The 15,886-nt window shown below is 48.1% G+C and overlaps 2 protein-coding genes across 2 annotated transcripts; both read left to right on the forward strand.

Moving 5' to 3' along the window:
- Positions 1-2,119: 2,119 nt before the first annotated feature.
- Positions 2,120-4,548, forward strand: LOC306816317 (uncharacterized protein; the record flags this gene model as incomplete). The annotated part of the gene is made up of 6 exons (XM_079332773.1): positions 2,120-2,191; positions 2,797-2,861; positions 2,964-3,269; positions 3,451-3,599; positions 3,857-4,004; positions 4,225-4,548. Coding segments are annotated over 6 exons (1,064 nt in total), but the record flags the coding sequence as incomplete, so codon positions are not given.
- A 13-nt stretch (positions 4,549-4,561) lies between these two features.
- LOC306816318 (uncharacterized protein) lies at positions 4,562-6,998 on the forward strand (the record flags this gene model as incomplete). The annotated part of the gene is made up of 6 exons (XM_079332774.1): positions 4,562-4,635; positions 4,905-5,019; positions 5,196-5,333; positions 5,609-5,794; positions 5,924-6,079; positions 6,963-6,998. The coding sequence occupies 6 exons, from the start codon at positions 4,562-4,564 to the stop codon at positions 6,981-6,983; spliced, it is 690 nt and encodes a 229-aa protein (XP_079188900.1). The 3' UTR covers positions 6,984-6,998.
- Between the last annotated feature and the right edge of the window lie 8,888 nt (positions 6,999-15,886).

Raw genomic sequence — 15,886 nt, forward strand, 5'->3', positions numbered from 1 at the left:
TTCTGAAGAACAGACAAAATGATTAGATTGTGGCCAGAATCCATGCAAAGCCAAAATAAACCTTTGTTCCTTTGAGGGCAGAATAGTTGTTCTGGTTTTAATTTTTTTCTAAAAACAGAATCTGATCGCAGTGCAATGGTGAGCTGCCTGTCAGCAGAGAAAAGAGACTTTCACTGAGTGTTTTCACTGGAAAAATTCTTCAGAAGATTGATTTTTTTCTGTGAATGGAGTAATGGGAGAACCGAGATAGAACAATGCTGATGGTATTGCCTGCAGCAGGACCAGAGTATCACAAATCCCTGTACGAAATTCAAATCACAAAGCAATGGTCCAGCATTTGTCGGAAGCACCTCAATGAGCCTGCAATGGCTTTTGCATGCAAGAGTTGGAAATGAAGACATTTCTTTGATGGATTTCACAGGTTGTTAGCAAAATGTGCAACTAATTTATGTGTAATTGTGTGCTACTAAGTGCTTCTTTTATGGCATTGGGCTGTCAGCTGTAGTTAGCAGAAATTCACCTCTAAGAGGTCGGTGTGTACAATTGCTTGTGCCAGCCTGGACTTCTTTATTTTAATAATCTGTTCCAAAAAATGGCAATAATGGAGCAGTCTTCCTCTGAAGAATCAATGCATATGATGGCCAGAGATAATCTTAGCATTATTTGTCAGAGGAATATAAAGAAGTTTCACTATAAACTAAAACAATGTTTTAATTTTTTAAATACTTGAAGGTAGAGATGCCCAGTTACCCATGGTGGCAAGCAGGCAGTGGGATGTGCACAGGGCAAGTATTTATCAAAGCATTAGATTGCATTTTTAAATAACCTGATGTAGTAAAAAGTATTTCAGTCCCCAATACTTCAGGCCTGATACAACAGAGACAGCTGCAAGCAATATTCTGTATTTCAGAAAATGTTTATTGCCTACGCAGAAATATTGCAAGGACAAGACTCTCAGCATGTGCTCATCCCTCAGAGGAGTACAACCCACTTAGACCTCATGGAATTCTTCGTGATGGAAGTCAGCAGGACTCACCACAGAACAGTTCTTCTGGTGTGTGAGGCTTGCAATGTGCAAGATATACGCAAAAAAGTTTGTTCTATGTGGACAATACCAAATGAGAGACAATAGAACATTCACAGGCCCCGTAAGGAAGAAATAATATATAAGCATATTTAAATTTAATATAAACAATAACCAGTTCTATTAAGTTAAATTATAAAAAGTGGTTCACACAACGTTCCTATTTCTATGAACTTATTCTTGCTGAAGTGGTTATGTGAAAATTATACTGTATCTACTTTAAATAAGTGTGCTTACAAATCCATACATACAAGGTGCAAAGTTTTAATACGAACTGTTTAAGGAATGCAGTAATTTCAGGAGCCATGCCCAAAGTGACATGAGGAAACACACTTGGGGGAAGATGAGCTTGATCTGGAGTGCTTGTGCTGAAAGGACCAGAAGCAATTCAGCCTTGACAGAATTTCTTAAGTGTGTTGTTGGTGTTTCCCAGGAAATCTGTACATTTGGGGAAATGCCTTTGGATAAGAGAGGCTTCCCCAGGAGCCCCCAGTGGGCGAGTTAGGTGCAACTGTCTCCCTTTGGGTCCCTGTGGTCCTTTCAGTGCTTGAGGCCTGCTGCACTTGGCAGAGGGACAGGAGAAGGGACAAGGCTGTGAGGAGCAGCTTTGGCATCTGCCTGGGCCTGCGCAGAGCAGCCCAAGCACCTGCAGCAGAGTGTGTTACTGCCCTTTCAGCAGCAGTCTGAGCTGCATCATCTCTGTCCACCTGAGAGCCCCAAAGCTCTCTTTTGAATTCAAATACCTTTATGCACACCCTAATGACATCTTCCTTCTCTGGTGTGTTTTAACTCTTGGCATCTTGCTTGCTGGGACCTGCAAGTGCAAAGACAGCAGCACCGAGCTGGGCTATGGGCTCCCAGCACCGTCCAGAGTCCATCACTCCAGACTTTGCTGATCTTGGTGTGTCCTGGGCTGTCTTAGGCACTCGGGGCAATGGATTCCTTCTAACATGGAACACGTGGGGTGGGGTGGAACTCAGGGCATGTGACAGCATGTCCAATGGCCCTTTGTGACATGGGCCCTTGCTAACACAGGTGCTGGCAGTGACGCGGCCACGCCACAGTGCTCGGTGCATGTGATGGGACAGGACGTGTCAGACCTGTGCTGTGAGGAGCCCCACGCAGCCAGCTCGTTCCTTGCTGACCCAGAGCTTTTCCGAGGCACTGCTCCTGCGGCTGGCCTTGCGGCCAGACTGCAGACTTTCCTGACTTGCAGGTTTTCTGGAGCATCTGTCCTGAAGGTGCCCTTGAGGGCAGAGTAGGATGGCAGGCAGAGTGCTCAAACTGTTAAGAGTGTTTAGGGGGGGAAAAAAGAAAGGCCCTGCAGCTGCCCCCACACAGCAGACTGAAGAGTCAGAGCAGTTCCAGTCACTGCAGGATGGTAAGTGGCAGAGCTGGGCCTGGCAGGGCTCCTACCTGTGGCCAGCTTGCCCCTATCCCAGGCCATGCCATGCCATGCCATGCCATGCCATGCCATGCCATGCCATGCCATGCCATGCCATGCCATGCCATGCCATGCCATGCCATGCCCTCCCCTGTGGACATGCCCATGGACAGCACCAAACAGTGGCTGGGCTCACCTCCCCGGTGGAGGCCGTGCTCCATCCCCTGGCCATCCTGGGGCTGTCCCTGCCTGGGGAGCGCAGGGCTGGCCTGTGTGCTCCGGCCTCTCCCACAGCCCCTCAGCTCTGGCTGCACTCCCTCTTTGATAGATGTGGCCGTGGAGCGGACACAAGAGCAGGACCCTGCCCGTGGCCGCTTCCGCAGAGCAGCACAGGTACCTGCAGCCAATCCCACCTGCTGTCACTGCTCAGCCGAGCATGACACCCTGAACTCTCCATGGAATGTCCCTCTCTTCCTGCCCTCCATTCTGCTGCAGATATTGCTGAGGTTTCTGTGCATCCGGCATAGAAAGACCACCACCAAAGCAACTGAGGGCACAGCTGAGGCTGACTCCAAGCTGAGCGAGAAACAAGCAAAGCCTGATGTTAGCACAGCATCCACAGAGTCCACAGAAATCTCTCACAGGGCAGTGGTTCACAGGGCACTGACTGAGGATGTGGCCATCACAAACACTGACACCAAAATAGCACAGGGCATCTCAAAGACTAACACCACGCCCACTGTGGTTCTTGCTCCCAAACTGGATCTTGTCAAGCAGAAGGATTTTTATTGTCAGCAGCAGGTAAGCCCTGAGGCCGGGCCTGGAGGCCTTCCAGGATGGTGTGGCCACTCAAACCACAGCCATTGGGACACCTTGGCCTCTGAGGCCAGAACAGTGTGGTGGGAAGGGAATCAGTTCTTGGGCGACACTGGGGAAGTTGCTCCCTTGGACGGCACTTCAAGTCTCCCCATGCCTCTTCCAGGTGCCAATCATGGTGAGGGACATTCACCAGAGTCTTGTGTCCCGTGGGACTGTGGATGCCGGGCTGCGCATTCACATTCGCGGGCTGGCTATAGAACACCCTACTCTTGTGGCGCTGACCCTGCTGTACTGTGCCCCATCGTGTGACAGGTATGGGGCATAACTGCCTTGAGAGCTCAGAGCTCACCGGCCTTTAGAGCCCATGGCCCTGCAGAGCCTGTCCAGTGGGCTCTGCCAGACAGGCAGAGATCTCCAGGACTCACAGGTCCCTCTGCTTCCTGAGCCTGCTGCCATGCTCCCTCCCTGCCCCTCGGGGCACCAGGGCTCTGTCACCCAGCCTCATGCAGCTGCACAGGCCATGGTACTGGGGGCTGAGATCTCTCTGACATGCAGCTCTGGTCCCACAGAGCTGCTGCAATGATGTGGAGAACTATAGGATCATGGGAACCAGCGGCTAAGAAAGTCTTTCCAACGCTGCTCTATGTGATGCAGGACTGGCCACTGCACAGCAGATCCACTTCCAGTGGGGACAATAAGGCTGTCTTGGCCCTGGCTGTGAGTTTCTGAAACTTGCCTTTGCTTGCCCCCAGGTCGCCTCTCCACAAGCTCTCCATGCCCTCCCCATCCTGCATCTCCCCTTCTTAAGGCACTGGGCTGAAACCTGGCCTAGGGGAAGGCTCGGGGGCAGCAGGCCGGGTGCTCCGGGTGCTGCCAGGCCCTGCCACATGGACACCCTGGCACTGAACGCTGTCTTAAGCTGCTCTGTCTTTTGCAGACAACTGTGGTGCTCTGGGTGATTGCCAAGGTGCCCGAGTGCCAGCACACAATAACCTTTCATTCCGCCCACCTGCTGGTGGCTCTGCTCTTCCAAGTTTTCGTCACCACAGAGCAGATACCGGAGGACGCTGAAAACTTCTGGAGAGCGTGCCGGGAGGAACACAGCCTTCCCACTAAGCCCAACAGGTCCCGCTTGTCCTGTCCTTCCCACGCCCCTGTGCCCAGAGCCAGTGCTCCCAGCGTGACCTGGGCTTTGCTCTGCACACAGATTTGCGGTGGAGATCATCAAGGCTCTGCTCTGCCGCCAGCGGTGTGGCGATGAGGTGTTGCTGGCTATGGAGCGCAAGCGTGTCTGGGACACCCTGCTGTGTGCCAACACCCACCACTATGCAGTGGGTCTGCTGGCCAGGTGAGACTGTTTCTCCCTGCTGCCCCTGGCATTTGTGCCCACAGAGCCCCACACAGTCCCTGTGGTTGTGGCCACGTGGGCCTTGTCACTGAGGGACAGCAGGGCAGACTGGAAAAAGCTGCGAGAGGAGGGTGCCCAGGAGCAGCTGCCTCAAAAAGCGTCCACGTCCCCTGGCAGGGTGCTGGGCAAAGATCACAGCTCTGTGAGGGAGTCCTGGCACAGGTCTGCCTGCCTGGCTCAGGGCCTTGGTGCCTTTTTCCCCCTGCCAGGGAGTTGCGCCGTAGCCTGACCCGCCTATGCACCCCGATGACCATCTGCGTGCTCAAGGTGCTCATCAGGGAGCAGCCCCGCTGGGATCTGCCTGCCCTGGCTCTCCTTGTGGAGGTGAGCCTGAAGGCCAGCGCTGCCTGCCTGAGCCGCCTCCCAGCACTCTGGCCTCTCAGGGCTGCGGCTGCCTGACACGGTGCTGCACCTGGTGCTGCCGCCTGGGCCTGGCCCTGGCCCTGGGCTGTGGCAGGCTCCTGCCAGCTGCTCCCCTGTCACTGCCCTTTGCCTTTCAGTTCCTGGATGTGCTGGACTTGAACGTGTGTGCTCGCAGGATGCTGACGATCATGTCAAAGCACCTGCAGAGCGAGTGCACGGAGAGGCGTCGCCTGGCGCTCAAAGGCTTCGTGGCGCTCAGCAAGTCTCCCTTGATGGTGAGAAGGGGGCAGTGGCTGAGGCCGCGCTGGCAGCGTGGGGCCGGGGAACAGAGCCCCTTGGGCTTGGCTGGGCTTTGGGAGCTGAGGCAGCTGTTCCCAGCCCTCCGGCCTCCTGGTTCAGCTGCCCCAGTGCTTTGGGATGTGCCTTTGGCTCCTGGGCCCTGCAGCAGCAGCAGCAGCAGCAGCAGCAGCAGCAGCAGGCTGCAGTGCCAGGGCAGTCTCAGCGCTGAAGCTCTTCATGGATTCAGAGCACAGCCTTGTCTTCCACACAGGCCGAAAGCCTCTGCGAGCTGTCTCCAACGTTCCTGGAGCTCCTGAGCCATGCAGACGGAGAGGTGGTCAGGATGACCCTCTCTGTGCTCATGAATGTGCTCCAGGACAAAGACATCCTGGTGTCCACAAGATGCAGCACCACTGCCCCGATGCTGGCTGAGATGCTTGTGCCACTCTTCGACAGCGTAAGGCTCTGTGCCCCTAGCCACAGGCTTTGGATGCTGCCCAGAAACTTTGTATCCTGTGGTTTTTGGGCCTTTGCTCAGGGGAGCTGGGTAAAGTTGATCTTGAAATCTCTTGTCATTTGCCACCAGGACAACAGGCATGTGCAGCTGCTTTCCATTCAGCTGTTTCAAAAAGTGATGGAGCTAAGAGTGAAAAAGGGAAAAAAGCTCCTGAAGACCATGGTGCAACAGAGCCTGTTGTCACTTTTACCCTACCGGCATGATGAGAACCAGGATGTGGCAGAGGTGAGGTCTTGTGGGCTGCTCATGTCCCCCAGGGAGCAGCTTGGCTGCCTAATGCCCTTGCACCTGGCAGGCTCCAGCCTCGCCCTTGGCAGAGGGATGAACATCCTGCATTGCCCTGGGCTGTCGTGCCACCTCTGGCTCTTTGCTTCTCTCAGGCCTCTTACAAAACCCTGCTTTCTGCAACTCAGTTCCTCGAGAGGAGAGATCTGGAGCAGGTGCTGACAAGGGAGCAGGCGCTGCAGTTCAACGATGGCCTGGTAAGGGCAGCCTGGAAGGCCCAGCCGCAGCCTGGAGCAGCAGCCTGCCCCCGGTGCTCAGTGTGTGGCGCTGGCAGCTGTGCCCCCGCTCAGTGCCACAGCCAAGGGCACCGGCCTGAGCCCCACACGCTGCTCCCTGGCATGGGATGTGCAGGCTCCTGCCCGGATCCTCTGGCCCCAAGGTCGTGCCAGTAGAGCCCCAGCCCAGGGGCAAAGCCAGCGCCAACTCTTCCCTCTGTGCTCTCTCTGCAGCTGCGAGGGGATGAGAGCCAAGCACCCGAGCAGCCGCACCGGGCAGAGCCCGCCGCAGCCCCAGCAAGGGGCGGCCAGGAGGTTCATTGGTGAGCCACGAGCCCGGGGTCCCTTCCCTGCCATGCCGGCCTCGTCGCGGCTCGGCCCCAGCCCAGGTGCTGCCCCCGCAGCGGGAGCCGGGCCTGGGCTGGTGGAGCCCCGGCTGCCCTCAGGGCTGCTGCCGTTCTCTCCAGCCGAGCCTCGGGCGGCAGATGCGGCAGGGGCCCGGGCTGAGCGCTGCTGGGAGAGAAGGGCGTGCGGCCTCAGGGCTGGCTGCGCCCGGGGCGGGGGGGCAGCTGTGCTGCTTGGGGCCACGACAGGCTCTGTGTTCCCAGGAATCTTCAGGCTCCAGGTGACGGGGCAGCAGCAAGAGCTCCAGCCCGTCCGTGAGGGTGAGTGAGGGCACTGCGGGGTCAGCAGGGTGTGGCGGGGGAGCTGCAATCCCTGTGCGGCTGCTGAGGGCTCTGCTCCCTGTGCACATGACAGGTGGCGTGGGCAGAGCAAATGGAGGTTTCAAGGAGCCGTGGGGGATCTGTGGCCAGCACCTTGCGGCTGATCCCATTTTCTCCTGCTCCTTCCAGACCATGGCAATAACTGGCTGGCATGGTCCTGGCAGGAGGTTCTTCTCGGGCCCTTGTGCAGATCACGGCTCTGACCGTGGCTCTGTTCCTCTCTCTTGCAGCCCTTCAAGTGCCTGGGAAAGAAGAGGTGTCTCCTCAAGGCTGCTGGAGCTCCAGACTCAGCTGATGCTGCTCCCAGCTGAGCCTGTGAGGAGCTCCACAAGCTTCTCCTGCCTCTCTCCCTTGTGACAGTTCCCCCCATTCAGCCCATCCTCTTCTTTCCCTTCCAGCTCATGCCTTTGCTTCGCTTTGCTTTAATAAAGTTTGTCTTGTTCACTTTCCCCACGTCTCTGTGGAGCTGTGGTGAAGAAACTGAAGCCCTGGGACACAATAGCCCTTGCTGTTGCTTTCTTTCATGTTGTATTGTGTCCAGTGAAACACGGGAACAAGGGCAGATGAGGCTGAAAAGGTCCCTGTCCTGCAGGTCCAGCTGCACAACGTGTTGGAGTTTGTCCTGGTTTGAAAGACAGATGTCTGCTAAGAAAGCAGGAGCCTTCTTGAAACAAAAAACTTTCCTGGGTTAGCGTTAGGGTTAGGGTTAAGGCTGGGGTTACAGTTAGGGTTAGGGTTAGAGTTAGGGTTAGGGTTAGGCTTAGGGTTAGGGTTAGGGTTAGGGTTAGGGTTAGGGTTAGGGTTAGGGTTAGGGTTAGGGTTAGGGTTAGGGTTAGGGTTTCTCTTGAAACCTATACATCAGGGGAAATGCCTTTGTATAAGAGAGGCTTCCCCAGGAGTCCCCAGTGAGTGAATTAGGTGCAACTGTCTCCCTTTGGGTCCCTGTGGTCCTTTCAGTGCTTGAGGCTCGCTGCACTTGGCAGAGGGGCAGGAGAAGGGACAAGGCTGTGAGGAGCAGCTTTGGCATCTGTCTGGGCCTGCGCAGAGCAGCCCAAGCACCTGCAGCAGAGTGTGTTACTGCCCTTTCAGCAGCAGTCTGAGCTGCATCATCTCTGTCCACCTCAGAGCCCCAATGCTCTCTTTGGGAGCTGTAAATCAGAATACCTTTGTGGAACACACTGATACTATTTTGGTTTTTGCTTTTTTCCTTTTATATGCCCTCTGTATTCTTCACCCATGTAGTTGTAGCTCTGTGGCCTTTTATATCATTGGTTATTTTTCCCAGTAATTTTCCATGGTCTTTTCCTAACCAGAAAGACAAAACACATTCCGGAATTCCAAGCCCTACAGGGTGCAGGGCCCCAGTACTATCTTGGTTCTTCCTGGGAACCAAGGTTAATAGCAGTTCTTCAAGATACATCTTCATGGACCAGTACAACCCATGCTGCCAGAGGGGGGACTCCAGAGAGGTATTTGACCTTGGGGGAATTGTATAACCACTTATCTTCCTAATTGGTGCTTCTTATCATTTAATGCTGATTTCCTAACACCTATAAATATGTATTCACCCTTCAGAGGTGGGCTTTTGTGGTCATCTTTCCATAACTCCCCCTGAGAAGCTTCAAATAACTATCCACTTTTATATTATCTCCTTACTAAAAGTATGTTGACTTTTTCCAGGTTGAGAAAAAGGCAATAGTATATGCACAATATGCACATTAAGATAAAACTCCAATGTGATAAATGTATTCATTTATTACTACAATTATGCAAAATTTATAATAATGTTATAGACAAGAATTTGTAGTTAACTGTAATGTAGTCCTTTATTAATATATAGGCTTATTTTAGAGAATATATTTTAGTGCTGTACCCTTTGTAAAACCTTCAGTTCCCCATAAATTGAGTAGGACTCTGTGTCCTCTCACAGTCTTGTGGCTGCCAGACATGTGAGCTCTCAGTCTTTCTCCTCATACCCTCCTCAGGGATCTATTCAATGGAAGAGGCTTAAGAGCAACTTTCTTGTCAGTCCTACAGAGCTCCAGCTGTTGGAAAAGGCACATCCAAAACCACAGGCTTATCTTTTGGAGGACAGAGGGACACACTTCCGTGGCAGGGGATATTTAATTTTGCTCCTCATGTTGAAAAAATAAATATGTTTTGAGAAAAAAATATTGGAACTTTGATTATCTTTATTTTCTTTGGGTTTTGTTTTGTTGTATTTTTTTCCTTTAAGGCACCTTTGATTACACTGATAAGTTGGTATAATTTAGTAGTATATCCTTGTCTTAGCATTTTTTAGTATGTATTGTAGATATATTCATTTTTATGGTTTCTAAATATAACAAGTAACAGACTGGTGACTGCTCCATGCAATTGTTTTTCCACATCATTCTCTTCAGCAGGAATGTGTGTTTGGGTTCCAGATCTGAGCGGCCATTTAAAATGCAATTTTACATTGAAATGCCTCTAAAATACAACACAGTGGCTTTGAAAAACAAAAACCAAAACAAACAAACAAAAAAAATACCACCAAAACAACCAACCAGCCAACCAACTAACCAACCAACCAACTGACTAACCAAACCACCAAAACCAAAACAAACAAAAACCAAGCAAACCCCCCACGCTGGCCCCAATAATTTTTCCTTTTTAAATTGACAAAAAGGATACTTTAGAGAGTGATAAAAGCACGGCTGTGGGAAGGTCCATGAGTAGGCCTCCAGCCCGAGTTGTCTCCCAGACAATTCTCAAACAGAGCAAGTTGCCTGAAGATGCCTCCAGGTGAGTTTTCAGTGGCCCTGAAGGTGCAGACCCCACAGCTTCTCTCTGAGCATCTGTCCCAATGTGTCCCATCTCCCACTATCATTTATTTGTTTTCACATCTACAGGTGCCATTTCCTGTGCTCCCACCTGCTCCTGCTGCCTCTGTTCCTCAGAGCAGGGAGCATTATGAAGGCTGAAGATAAAAGGTAGCAGGTCTTTTGTGGTTTTTCCAATGTCAAAATAATTGTCTGATATCTTGTTCTCAGATAAAAATGCCTGACTCAATGGTCTTTACTTTGCTTTTTATTGGTGATAGCTTTTTTCTGGAAGTAAATGGATTAATTATAGTACAGTAAATACATGAACAACAAAACAGTGCCTGCTAAGCCAACATAGACTGGTGTCCATTTATTTTAACCCAGAAAGTCAATGCAAGCCAAAAATTGTTATAGTGCTGTGTACCTCTTGAGCTACTCACTGTAAAATAAAATACTACACAGTTCACCACCAGTCCTCTGATTAAATTCCTTTATATAAGACTGCAATACTCCTTGTAATTCCAACTAAAATTATCCAGAGAAAATAAAATCAAACCTCAATGCAACTAAATGTCTGTCTTATCTGCATACACTGATTAAGTTATTGTCATTGCCTAGCTGAGCTGTATTTAAGTCCTGGCAATAAACATTTATTCAAAGAAGTGGAAGAGAAAGTGCGAGGATTTGTTTTGCAGGTGTTGATGACATCTTGTCCCTGAAACTGGTTCCCGTGCTTCTAAAAGAAAGGGCAAAATGCCCCACTATTTCTAGGAGAACAAAGACACTTTTGAAGAGGACTTATTCTAAGTTTTGGTTAAAAATAAAAAATAATTCATTTAGGAATTTAAATGTAATACAATCTTGGTTTTAAGGGAGAACCTGAAACGTATTGAGAATATTTTTTTATTTTTTATTTTCACTGGTCTAGTCCAATATGAATGCAGCATAATGTAGGCAGCAGTCATACAGCTTTGCTAAGGCATGGCCTGTGATCCGATGATTAATGTCAACATTCTGTAATGAAAGATTCAAGCCTCGACTGGCTATTGATAAAGTCTTAAAATTCCTAATGGATTCTCAAAATATTTTGCAGCATGTGATGCAGGAGGCAAGATCTGTCTATTAAAAGGATGATCATCAGATAAGCTGTGTTGTAAGCAAACCTTTACAGGAAGAATTTTCAGGTTATTGATGAACTCTGGCCTTAAAGAGAGCCCCAGTGCAGCGAGGGTGGCAACAACTCCCCCAGACCCTGGAGTCTCGGACCTCAGGCAGCCACTGATGACCAAAAGGAAAAGACAAAAACAGGACAGGTGTTGGTTTAGCAAAATCCTGAGATCCTTTATTGAGCCAGAGACTTAGACGAAAATGAGACTAGAGTTGTGAGGGTAGTGGTGGAGTTTAGGGTTGGGGTTCAAGAGCGAGAGAGCAGGGGACTGCAAAGTTGGTGGGTTGAGGAGGACAATCAATGGAAAAACCAAGGCAGGAACACTACAGTAGAATTTAAAGCCATGAATGTACAGGAAAAATGAACATTCTGGGGAAATTTCTTATCTGGCAAAATGGGCTGTCCTGGTTTGAAAGACAGGTGTCTGCTAAGAAAACAGGAGCCTCTTTTATTTGAAATGGAGGATGTAAATACCTTCCCTTCAAATTATTATAATTTTTAAATTAAGGGGCTCTCAGGCATAGATATGAGAAAGAGGAATAACAGTTCTTTACTGGGAAAATTAAAATAGAAATACAGTAATACAAAACAACAAGACACACACAGGGTTAGAATACAAGCTGTCACTCCATCAGTCAGTCAGGATGTTGGTAGCAGTCCAATTAAATGGTGGTTGCAGTCCCCCTGGAGTGACAGATGTGGGTCTGTTGAATCACTGGTCCTGTAGAAGAGTGCAGTTTTCCTCCGAAGGTCCAGCAATGATGTAGAAGGACCTGCTTTTCCTCTGGAATCCAAAGGAAAAAGTTTGCCTTGGTGTTCCAAATCTCAGTTTTTATCCAACTAGGAAAGGCTTGGCTCCTCTCCCTAGCCTGAGCATCTCCCAGTGGGGTGATGGAACACTATCAGTCATGCAGTGGGACTTAATGGCAGATTAACAGAAGTGATCTTCCTGGAGGAAAAATGGGTTGTGGAAAAGATAAAGAACACTGGCCCCACCTGGTTTTTAACAGATGACCCCTTTGCAGAGGATAATCTGCCAGGGAGATAAGGATCACTGCCCCACCTGGTTTTAGCAGATGGTGATTGAACACCTACTTTGGGTCACATCCTGTACTGGAACATAAGACAGAGTGTCTTTTCCTGGCTGTGGGGGCACGCCCCACAGGCTGGAGGGGCGGAATCTTCTTTTAAGTCACGCCCCTCACCTGACGCTCTCTGCCAAGGTAGAATCCCCCTGGGATGGGGGCACTCCACACCCCGGTAAGAACCTGCCTCTCGGGATGAAACCAGCTACCCTGTAAATGAAATCAAGGATTTTCAGACATGCACACACACATGTGGTGAGAGAGCATGCAAAGGATCAAGTGACTTTTTCATGTCATGTTTCAAACACCTGAATGTAGGAAAATTAATGTAATGGCGTGGTTCAAGTTCCAAGAACTTCCAAAAAAAAGCGGACCTGGATAACTTTAAGTAAAAGTGCTCTTCATGAAACTTTATTTTCACCACCGCTTTATTACAGGCTCACCACTGTGATGTCTGTAGTCATTAACAGAACAAGGACGGGCTGAAGAATTTTTCAGTTTTCAAACACGAAAATCTGGCCTTGAGGAAGCAGGAGAGATGTCAGATATTTCTCCTGGGTCACCTAGTGATGCATTCTGTCAAGGCAAATAGGAATGAGCCAATTTCTGCCTTGTGTTCAGCTCTGTTGTTTTGATATTTTGGTTAACAACCTTCAGGTAATATTTAGGTGTATCTGCACCTCTGCCGAGTGGTAATCAGATTGAAACCAGCTTTTCACTGCTTATTCTGCATGCTACTCGGGCTCTCATCTGGACAGAATGGTTTCTTCAGGCACAGATGTAAATAGACAACCCGCCCGTGTGCTGACTGAGAGCAGCAGAAGGGAAATTATTGCCCTCTGGAAGAACTGGAAGAGTAACCAGAGCTGTTGCCTCTTTATTGGTCTCTTCTGGGGTCCAGTAGTACTAAGTCACGCTATGCTAATTAAATTACCTAAGGTCATCAGTTTATCGTCCTTTATTAGCAGATAATGACAGTGGTGATGGTTTAAGCTCCAGCTCTTTACTGGCACACAGAGACTGCTCAGCTCCCAGAAAGGTTTGAGTGTGATGGAAGAAATCCTTTAAATCTTTCTAAGAGAGCTGGTGAGGGAACTTCACACAGCTGATTTCACCCAGAGCAAGATCTAAACTAAAGAAAAATTTTAATATTAAATTTTCTCGATCACTTTAATGATAAACCATGACAATAAATGCTAAGGAGTAGTAAACCAACAATTTCAGGAACTCATTTGCCTTTGTGGGAGAGCTTAGAGCATCACCATTGGTAACCCTGTTCCCTGGATTTCTAAATTCAAGATGGCATTTCCACATTGACAGCAGTCTTCACCAAAGGACCCCTGCCAATATTGGTTTGTTGATCATGTGTCTGTCAGGGTAAAAATATGAAAGGTGTCTACTTTATTTCCCTTAAATGGATTCTATAATGTATCTGCAGCCTTTCTGTGGTACTGGACCTTGTAAATTTATGTGCTAGTAATATAGCTTATCTAAACAAGTAAATGACAAGAAATAAAATACATTCTATTGCTGGTTTGTGCTACCAATATAAACTAGTGTAATGTTCAGGAGACTGTATTTCAACTCCTCAATTATTGCATCATTTAATATCAAATGATCAATTTCATATGTTCTGCCTTTTCAAAGAAGCTTTCTAACAGGTGCATTTATCACAAAGCACCTTTTTGTATCATTAATCAGCAAATGAAAGCAATTGTCTTTAGTAAACCAAATCAACCCTGGAGAATGGAATCAGATAAAAGTTAACAACTCTCACCATAATTATCCTCTGTCAGTCCTTTTTTCCTACACATAATTAATGTGGTCAAATCTTTAACAATGCTGAGGACAACAAATATTTAACTCCACCCTCAGCAGATTTGTGTTTTTCCCCCTCTTTAAATCTTCCCCAGTCTGGAGGCTTTCAGTTTTCCTGGCATCAAAGATCCTATTGATCTTTAGCTGTTTTTTATCCACATATATATTTAACCCATCATTATTACTTCCTTTTATCAATGGTTGAAGGACTGATCCTCCACAGCCTTCCAGGGTTTGTGTCCCTGACTGTGTCTCATTTTCCTGGGATTCCTGCATCATACTGGGGAGCTAGATGAAAATCAGAATGGTCTTTCTTCTGTGCTATTTGCAGTGAAATTTGATGCTATTTTCAGTGAATTTTTTTTTTCTTAATCTTTTCAATAAAAAGAATCTTGTCTCTTTCCCCACTTACTTACATTTTTAATCCCACATCTCTATCTTGCTCACAGACATAAGGATCTCCTTGCTAAGCAGCACTGAAGCAGTTGTGGAGTGCATGACTCCTTACAATAATTATGTTAATTCACTATAAACCAGGTAGATTTCCACATGTGTCTTCAGTTAACTTACCAGTGTTGTCTTTAAACCACTCAAAATATTTTTGCTTCAAAAAGTTTGGGGGTTTGTTTTGTTTCAGTATTATCTAGAGCCCTCACATCATTTACAGCTGGCACCGTGTCACACACTGCCACCTTTGTCAGCACCTAACTTCTGCGCAGACACTCTTAACTTTTGTGACATTTCCTAAGAGTTTTTCGAGTAGCTAATCAATTTTCTTACAGACATTTTCTTTAATGCATAATTTTTCTCCAAAAGAGGTCTCTTTAAGAGTATTTCCAGTTGAAAGTTATTTGCTGGCACAGTGAGATAAGCTTTTGTTTGAAGAATGTTTCAAAGAAAATGCAATGCCAAAAAGTGCAACAATTCTACCTTTGTTTGTGAATACTGAAGTGTCTTTGACATTGTTCATGTAATTAATTATTTCATGGAACAGGTGTGTAATACAATCACATTTCCTCCCCTAATTATATTTTCAGCTGATGTAGAACACAGAAAGAGTGCTGCTGGGCATGCTAAGGATATGAATCAATAAAATAGCCCATGTTTTATGGGCTTGTGTTATTGAGAGTCTGTGAGGATGAGAAGCCTTGCCTGCCACAGAGGGCACCAGTGAACAACACTGCTGTGATCCTGAGCCACGGAACTTAGTAGAGTGATGAGTTGTGTAACATAAGTCTGATGTTGCTCTCCTGCATGCATGTGGCAATAATCATACTAGAACAAGGGCAGAGAGAGCTCACATCAATCTGGAAAATCCCCATTACTTAGAAAATCCTAATTACTGAAGGTGTCCCCTCTGCCATATGACACAAAGGGCTGTGGTGTTTGCTGAAGAGCCCTGAGCTGTCAGTGAGTTTGGTCAGCCTAAAATGATTCCTGCCTCTATAATAATTTAAAACTGCAGAGTGCAGGATCTAGCAGGTCCATACCTGAGGAAGGGGCTGGAGGAACAGGGCCAGACAGAATTTGCTGGCAGGAAGAAGGGCAGACAGAATGCAGTGAGGCTCAAGAGGAGGGGAGGGCAGGGGAAGGGACACCAGGCCAGGTTCTTCCCTCTTTTCACAGCAGTGAGTGCTGGAGCCCATGCTGGAGCCAGACTGAAGTGAAAATTTGCAGATTTGGGAGTAGTGTTTATACCTGAACAGCAGGATTCAGCTCCATTCAATTTCCACTGAGCAAAGTTCCTTAAAAGCAGTTACTTCAAAAGTGTCTGAATTTATCTGAGGGCCTCATCACAGAAGTAAGGAAATTTTGAGCTTTTGGCAGTCTCTGGTGGTGATGGCCATGTCATGATTTAGACCTCATGGAACATCAGTTTGTTTGGTGGGAATATTTTCAGCCCTTTGGAATACTTGGATGTTTCAACCTCTG

This window comes from Erithacus rubecula (genome assembly GCF_903797595.1).
Source record: "Erithacus rubecula genome assembly, contig: scaffold_517_arrow_ctg1, whole genome shotgun sequence".
Classification (NCBI taxonomy): domain Eukaryota; kingdom Metazoa; phylum Chordata; class Aves; order Passeriformes; family Muscicapidae; genus Erithacus; species Erithacus rubecula.